Source organism: Alligator sinensis, unplaced genomic scaffold, assembly GCF_000455745.1.
Source record: "Alligator sinensis unplaced genomic scaffold, ASM45574v1 scaffold113_1, whole genome shotgun sequence".
NCBI lineage: Eukaryota > Metazoa > Chordata > Crocodylia > Alligatoridae > Alligator > Alligator sinensis.
This window is the reverse complement of record NW_005842918.1, coordinates 537455-545717: the sequence shown is the minus strand read 5'-3', so window position 1 is coordinate 545717 and position 8263 is coordinate 537455. Positions and strand designations below refer to the sequence as shown.

At 55.7% G+C, this 8263-nt stretch overlaps 1 protein-coding gene across 4 annotated transcripts in view; it reads left to right on the top strand.

Annotated features, from left to right (window-relative positions):
- Nucleotides 1-36: 36 nt before the first annotated feature.
- The window catches only part of LOC102385392 (zinc finger and SCAN domain-containing protein 21-like), a 13116-nt gene continuing 4889 nt past the window's right edge, over nt 37-8263 (top strand). For 2 of the 4 annotated variants that reach the window (XM_025192388.1, XM_014525968.2), the window contains exons 1-4: nt 37-359; nt 6070-6242; nt 6621-7312; nt 7401-7602. In XM_025192388.1, coding sequence (XP_025048173.1) covers nt 6710-7312; nt 7401-7602 — 805 coding nt within the window. In that variant the 5' untranslated portion in view covers nt 37-359; nt 6070-6242; nt 6621-6709. Of the gene's footprint in view, nt 360-5986; nt 6243-6620; nt 7313-7400; nt 7603-8263 lie in introns of all 4 variants that reach the window. The other 2 variants (XM_025192390.1, XM_025192389.1) reach the window with 2 other exon arrangements.

Here is an 8263-nt window from a genome sequence, read left to right as displayed (position 1 = left end):
GAGGGGCATCACTGGGGCGGAGGGGGCTGGGGAGTGAGGGGCATCACTGGGGCAGGGGGGCAGGAGCCTCTAGGGAGAGGGGGTGTGTGGTGCCTGGAGCCAGGTCCCAGCCGCAGGGATCCGGGTGCGAGAGGCAGGGCCGGGGAGACAGACAGGCCTGAAAGCAGCAGGGACAAAGGGGTCACTGCGGCTAATCCAGGTAATGGGATCAGGGTGAGCCCTCCCCGTCCCGCTGCCGTTCCTTCCCCTGCAGCTGCCCAGGCCAGTCCGGCTTGCCGAGGTCTCTGTCTCGCAGCCAGTCATCCTGGGTCGCCGGTGGTGGAGAGGCTGGAAGACGGGAGACTCAAGCACAGGCTCTGGTACGGCCCCACCATGTCACTCGGGACCCCCCTGTCTGTCCCAGGGGCACCCTGAGCCGCCTGACATCAGTTGGGCTCTGGGTGAAAGAAACCCGGATGCTATAATCCCTGCCACGATAGGATCTGGGTCCAGCTGGCATCCGGACTCGGTGAGACCAGCATCCCATTGAGGGGGGTCCCCAGCAGCTGCAAGACATGGCACTTGTCCTCCGGGAGAACCCAGAGATCCTTGAGGTTGGGGGAAGAGGAGTTTGGGGTATCCCAGGTTTGTTTATCAGCCCAGGACAGGGAGTAGGGATCGTGATCCTCGGGCAAGGCCACCAAGGGTAGCCCCCGGGTAGGAATGACAGTGACTCAGAGTTTCCCAAGTAGCGCAGAGGTCGTTATCTCAGACAAGTAGGAGGGACTATTGGGACTGGCATCAAACGCAGCGTTCATGCGTTCTCAGCGTTCACCTCCTGAGATTGGCCTCCCCATGAGAGAGGCCTGGCTGTCTATGGAGGATCTCAGGATCCTAGATAACGAGGGTGGGAAGGGACCTCAGGAGGTCACATCTTGTCCAACCGCCTGCTCCGAGTAGGACCAGCCCCGACTCCATCATCCCAGCAAGGCTCTGTCTAGCCGTGTCTTAAATACCTCCACTTTTTTAAATAACCCGCTGCAGTGTCTCTCACCCCTCCTAATGAGAGAGGTTTTTCCTAATATCTCTTGTTTTGGACCCATTCTGTCTTTGGGATAGACTTAGACCAAGCAGCTCTAGCTCCACCTCCCAGCAGCCCCGGTGATCCAGTAGAGACCACCTTAAATAGTCCACGCTTCTCACATCCTTGGTTTTGCACGTGGACCAAGTGGCAGTGAAGGAGGTTGAGGTTGGATCTCAGGGGAAACGTTTGCCCTCTTCAAGCCAAGAAGCGTTGGGAGAGAGACCCGGGGGAGCTGGGGACGCTCCATCACTGGAGGGGCTCGAGGAGATGTTGGATAGACACTGGTGGGGGATGATGTAGGGGTTGCGATGCCTGTGTTCTGCTATGGGGATGTCCCAGGCCTCTGGGCTTTGCTGGTTGCCCCCCTTCCCTACCTTTCTGCTCCATGTGTCAGGGGGGGTTTAAACCTCCTCCAGAGGGGATGAGGATGGAGACTGGGCTGTGCCAATGATCCTGCTGGGACCAACCCCAGAGGCTCCTGACTAGAGGGTCTTGCCCCTATATTCAGGCTCAGACTGATGCTACTTTTGAGGTCAGGATGGGATTTCCACCCCCCTGGTCAGATTGGTACAAACTGGGGGAGGCGGGGGTCTATAGCAGGGGCACGGGCACGGGCTCTGCCTGGGGTCTCTGGAGCATTTATTAACAATCTTTCACAGCAGCAGGACATTGGCGGCCCCCTGCTTTCCTTGCAGCAGGGTTGGGTGCAATGCCTGGTGTGTCAGGGCTGAGGGTAGTTTTAGGAAGAGTTTAGATGCTGGCTGTGTCTGGGGTGGTTTGGACAGGGCTTCATAGATTCATAGATGTTAGGGTCGCAAGGGACCTCAACAGATCATCGAGTCCAACCCCCTGCCTAGGCAGGAAAGAGGGCTGGGTCTAGATGACCCCAGCTAGATGCTTATCCAACCTCCTCTTGAAGACCCCCAGGGTAGGGGAGAGCACCACCTCCCTTGGGAGCCCGTTCCACACCTTGGCCACTCGAACTGGGAAGAAGTTCTTCCTAATGTCCAGTCTAAATCTGCTCTCTGCTAGCTTGTGGACATTATTTCTTGTAACCCCCGGGGGCGCCTTGGTGAATAAATACTCACCAATTCCCTTCTGTGCCCCCGTGATGAACTTATAGCCAGCCACAAGGTCGCCTCTCAACCTTCTCTTGCGGAGGCTGAAAAGGTCCAGGTTCTCTAGTCTCTCCTCATAGGGCTTGGTCTGCAGGCCCTTAACCATACGAGTGGCCCTTCTCTGGACCCTCTCCAGGTTATCCGCATCCCTCTTGAAGTGCGGCGCCCAAAACTGCACGCAGTACTCCAACTGCGGTCTGACCAGCGCCCGATAGAGGGGAAGTATCACCTCCTTGGATCTGTTCGTCATGCATCTGCTGATGCACGATATTGATCCTGCCTCAGGCAGGGGGTTGACTAGATGTGACCTCTGGAGGTCCCTTCCACCCCACTTCTCTAGGATTCTCTGCCTCCATGACTTCTGCAGATCCCCTCCACCCCGACATAATAGGGTCGTACAGATGTTGAGGTGGAGGGGATCTCCAGAGGTCATAGAGTCTTCATTATAGGGTTGTAGAGATGATGACTCGATGAACTCTGGAGATTCCCTTCCACCCTGACATCATTACAACCCTATAATGATGACTCTGAAACTCTGGAGGTCCTTCCAGCCCCAATTCTGTAGGACTCTCTGTGATCCCATGATTTCTGGGCCAACACAGCTACACCATCCCCTTTACACTAACTTCCCTGTGAAGAGAAACAGTGAGAAACCTGAGACCATGGAGGTTTTCAAGGGTTGGCTCGACAAAGCCTTGGCTGGGATGATGTAGTTGAGGCTGGTCCTGCTCGGAGCAGGAGTTGGACTGGATGTGACCTCCTGAGGTCCCTTCCAGCCCTCATTGTCTACGATAGGATAAAACCACCCCCAGAGTCATCCCGGGTGTCACCGAACGGTGCCCCGGGTGAGGAGAGTCCCATCGAGCATGGCTTATTGGGACAGGAGGAGCTGAAAGGTGATAACCCTGTGTCCTGCTGAGGAAGCCCTTTTTCATAGACTCATAGAAAATTCATGTTGGAAGGGATATCAGGAGTTGCATCTAGTACAATCCCCTGCTCCAAGCAAAGCAGCAAGGCTACACGTCATCCCAGCCAAGTATTTGTCTAGCCAAGGCTTCAAAGCCTCCAAGGAGATCCCAGCACACGCATATCTGGAGGGTGCCAGGCTGCAGCCCCTTCACCCCCTCCTCCAGAACCTCTTGATGGCTGCTCTTCTCCCCCCACCTTTTTGTTTATGCATTCCCCATCCATGGCCTAACTAAATCCCAGGACCTCTTGGCCTACATTCTTCTGGGCCTGCTTGAGATACTCACCAGGAAGGAGGCTGTGGCCAGGGGACCCTGGGGACCCCAGAGCCACTTTCCGTTCCCTGGTTCGATCTCGTCTCCACGCAGAGCATCACTGGGCAGCATGCAGTAGCTGCTTGGACTGGTTCAAGGGGTATGTCTGGTGCACTCCCCCGCCCAGTGCCTTTGTTTTGAACCTGTGACCTTCACTGTTGACCTATTTTGCCTTTTATTTGTCCCACGTATTCAGTAGCACATATCCTGGGTCTGTAGGTCTGTCTCGCCCAGTCTCCCATGTCACACAGTAGCAGAGAGTGGAGGCTGTAAGGGAGAGTGGCTGGGTCTGAGCTGGGTTTCTCCCCCTGCTCCTCTCTCCCTGGCAGCCTCCAGCATTGAGAGGCCATACCCCTTGCTCCCAGGCTCGATAGCACCCTTTTCTCCAAGAATGGGTCCAAGCCCTTGGGGAATCAGGCTGGACTGGGATCGAGCTGTCTTTCAGAGCCTGGATCCAAACCCAGGGGAGAAGGCAGATGAGGAATGGGACTTGTTTATGACCACAAAAAGCATGACCAAGGACTGCAGGAAAGTTGCCTGAATACAGGGGCTTTTTAAAGCCATTGAGGACTAGGATCAGGCACTCATATGAGCCATTTGGGAGTGGAAAGCCTGATGTGAGGGTTTGGGAAAGCAAAGGAAGGAAGCAGCAGGATGTCTCCTCATTGCCAGTGGAGTGGAGTAAGTTCAGGGAGAAGAATTGCAGGCTCAGAGATGCTCCTCCCTCTTTAGGGGAGCACTGAAAGAGCTCCATGAAGATGGATAGTCCACTTGCCAGCTTGATGGCAGGCTGAGGATACTAATGCCTCTGGGCTCTTGATTGCCTGAAACGAAGGCTGGGAGCCTGTGAGAGTGGCTCTCATCCATCCTGGATCTCAGGCAGAAAGTGAGGCAGATCCTTTCCACCCTGATCTTTACAAAGGGGAAGGGTAGTGGGATGGGAATCATATCGAAGTGCGGCTGCAAGGGACCTGTACAGGTCATAGTCATCATTATAAGGTCATAGCCATATCTGGGTGGAAGGCACCTCTAGAAGTCATTGAGTCATCATAGGGTCATAGAGATGTTGGGGTGGAAGGGATCTCCAGAGGTCATTGAGTTGTCATTATAGGGTCACAGAGATGTCTGGGTGAAAGGTACCTCTAGAGGTCATAGTCATCATTATAGGGTTGTAGAGATGTTGGGCCAGAAAAGACCTCTAGGGGTCATAGAGTCTTCACTATAAGGTTGTAGAGTGTGGAAGGGACCCCCAGAAGTCATAGAGACATTATTTTAAGGTTGTAGAGATGTTGTGATGGAAGGCACCTCTAGAGGTCATAGTTATAGTGTCATGGAGATGTTGGGCTAGAAGGGACCTCTAGGGGTCATAAAGATGACTCCATAGGGTCATAGTGATGTAGGGGTGGAGGGGAGTCAGAAGTCATAGAGGCAGAGAGTCCTAGAGAAGTGGGGCTGAAGGGACCTCCAGAGGTCACATCCAGTCCAACCCCTGCCCCAGGCAGGATCAGCTCTGTCCAAACCATCCCAGATGCATCCAGCAACTAAACTTTTTGTAAAACTAACATCAGCCCTGACACAACATCAGCCATCACAACCAAAACTGCCGCAGGGAAAGCTGGGGGACCATGGCCACCAACATCCTACTGCTGTGAAAGGTTGTTAATAAAAGCTCCAGAGATCCCAGGTAGAGACCGTGCCCCCACTACAGAGGAAGGCAACCCCCACCTCCCCAGTTGGTACCAATCTCACCAGGGTAAAATTCCTTCCTGACCCCAAATCTGGCATCGGTCTGAGCATGAGCAGAGGGGCAAGACCCTCTAGCCATGACCTTCTGGTGTTGGTACCAGCAGGAACATTGGCACATCCCAGTCCCCATCCCCAGCCTGGGCTGCAGCCAGCACCCAACACCTCGGGGGGAGGCTTAAAAACTTCCTGATGTGGCAGAAAGCGTGGGGGTGGGGGGCAAACAGCAAAGCCCAGAAGCCTGGGACATCCCCATAGCAGAGCACAGGCATTGTTGTGCCTAGATCACCTCTACCCAGGCTCTATTCAGCCTCTCGTTGAACCCCTCCAGTGATGGAAAGTCCCCAACTCCCCTGGGCGTTTTCCACTGCCTCCCAGCTCTAACAGTGGAAAAGTTTTTTCCAGAAATCCAATCTAAATCCACTTAAATAAAACACTCCAGTCACCCCCGGGTGGGGGGTGGGTATTATGCTGCATGGCCTGTGTCTTTATGCGGGGGGAAGTGGGGGGGTGGGGGCAGTGGGCTGTGGGTTTGTGAGCCCACATGGGACAATTGCGGGGAGGGTCATTTATAAAGTTGTAAGGGGAGAGGGGCTCTGGGGTATGGAAGAGATGGGCTGTGGGACCTGGCTGGGGTGACTGGGGTGGGGACCATAAAAATGTGCCATTGACTGATCAGGCCCTAAATCTGTCTTGCCCAGTCTCCTGTGTCAAGTAAAGGCTGGAAAAGAGTGTGTTGGGTCTGAGCTGGGTTTCTCCTCCTGTTCCTCTCTCCCTTGCAGCTGCCAGCATTGAAGGCTCAGGATTGAGGTGCTCCTCACTCCTGTGCTCAGTAGCGACCGATGCCCTTTTCCTCCAAAAATAGGTCCAAGCCCTTGGTGGATCTGGCTAAACTCTCAGCTTCCAGCACATCTGGTGGCCACAAGTCCCACCCTTTCCTCCCACTCTGGGTAGAAAAGACCTGCCTGGTGTTCGCTATCAATCAATGACCTCCTAGTCTTGTGCGGTGACCCCCTGTTTTTATCTGGTGAGCGACAGGTAATAAATCCCCAGTGATTTTTCTCTTCACCTTTCAGTATTTTGGAAACCCTTCTGCCCCCTCTCCAACGATCTCCCTTCTAACCTGATCAGGCCTGGCCTTGTGGGTCTCTCCTCCATAGCTCTCATTGTCCTTGCTGCCCTTCTTGGGACCTTCTCTAGCTTTTCTAGAGGGGCTTATGAGGTGGTAGTGGTCCTGGCCTTGCACAGAGGGGTGTTGTGGGATCCAGCCCTTTCACCAGGCCCTGCATCAGTGCAGGGGAGATGATCACGCAGCTTGCCTGTGGAGTTAATTTTAGGGTGCCTCAGGGGTTTATGGAGCTCTTTCCGTCCTCGCTCTGCCATCACATGATAATGGCTCTGTTTCTTTTCCCACAGGTGGCCCAGGGGACGGAGACGCCTCCAGTAAGTCCCACAAGAGAGCAAGAGAGGAGGCCCTGAGCTGGGTGAGGCCTCCCCAAGGAGAAATGGCTGCTGATATGGGTCCCGCGCCAGCCCCGGGCTTCCCCTTGCCAACATCAGGACAGCCCCGTGTGAAAGTGGAGGAGCAGGAAGCAGAGCCCAGGGTGGGAGCAAAGGGCACCGGGAAAGCCCCTCGCATTGTCCAGGCTGGGACCAGCGGTGGGTCCCTGACGTGGGCAGCTCCACGGCAGGTCAAGCAGGAGCTGCAGGAGGAACCGGTCCAGCGCTGGAAGGTGCTTCAAGCCCCGCCATCCCCTGCCGGTGCTGCACCAACCCTCTCCTCCCCACGGGTGCTGGAGCTGGCACCCAGGGATGAGCCTTCAGCTGTGGAGACGCGGCGCCAGCACTTCCGGGGCTTCTGCTACCAGGAGGCCGAGGGGCCGCGGGAGGTGTGCAGCCGCCTGCGGGAGCTCTGCCGAGGTTGGCTGCAGCCCCAGTGCCGCAGCAAGGAGCAGATCCTGGAGCTGGTGGTGCTGGAGCAGTTCCTGGCCATCCTGCCCCAGGAGATGCAGAGCTGGCAGTGGGGGCGCGGCGTGGAGACCTGTGCCGAGGCTGTGGCCCTGGCTGAGGGGTTTCAGCTGGGGCAGGAGGAGGATGAGAAGCTGCAGGTGAGAGCGTTGCACCCTGTCGTCAATGCTGTCATCCCCGTCTCCCTATTCAGGGCTGCCTGGCAACATGTTTCGCTCCCCCCGCCAGGTCACAGTGCGTGTGAAAGTCGAGGACATGACCTCGGACAAGATGGTGCCTGCTGGGACATTGTGGGAACCTCTGGACTCCTGTCTGGAGTGTCCCCTCATGCACACACCCCAGGACGAGGCTGGATGGGATGAAAGCCCAGGGCCCCGGGGGAGGTTGCCTCGTGCCTTCAGAGAGGAGCCTGCATCACTCCAGGAGTCAGGTACCGTGCAAAGCGTGGCGGCTGGTGCCCTTATGGCTGTTCAGCCCATAGCATGAGAGGGCCAAATCCTTGTCACTGCCCGTCAGGGGTGGGATGGTTCCCACAGACCTCTTATGTTGTCACAGTACCTGGCAGGAAGGTCCTTAATCTTGTTTGGACTCCCTTAATGCAACCAGGGCATGTATCAGTGATCAAGACCAAACCAGGCCACCCCTTTCTCAAGGTGCCTGCGAGCCACCTGCTGCCAGGCTTGGGCTGGCTCAGGTGTCCTGGTAACAGCTTTTCCCAGTGACTTCTACCCAGTTCCCATAAGTTAACCATAGAGTTGTAGAGAGATTCATAGAGTCCTAAAGAAGTGGGGCTGGATGGACCTCCAGAGGTCATGTCTAATTTGGTCCCCTGCCTGAGACAGGATCAGCCCTGTCCAAATCATCCCAGACACACCCAGCGTCTAAACTTCGTAAAACTACCGTTGACCCTAACATAAGACCAGACATAGCACCTGAAACTGCCACTGGGAAAGTGGAGAGACCCCAGCCACCAGTGTCCTATAAAAGGTTGTTAATAGATGCTCAAGAGGTCCCATGTTGAGGCCATGCCCCTGCTACAGAGAAAGGCAAATGCGCTGCCCCCCCCCCCCCGCCACCCGCCCAACCCGTGC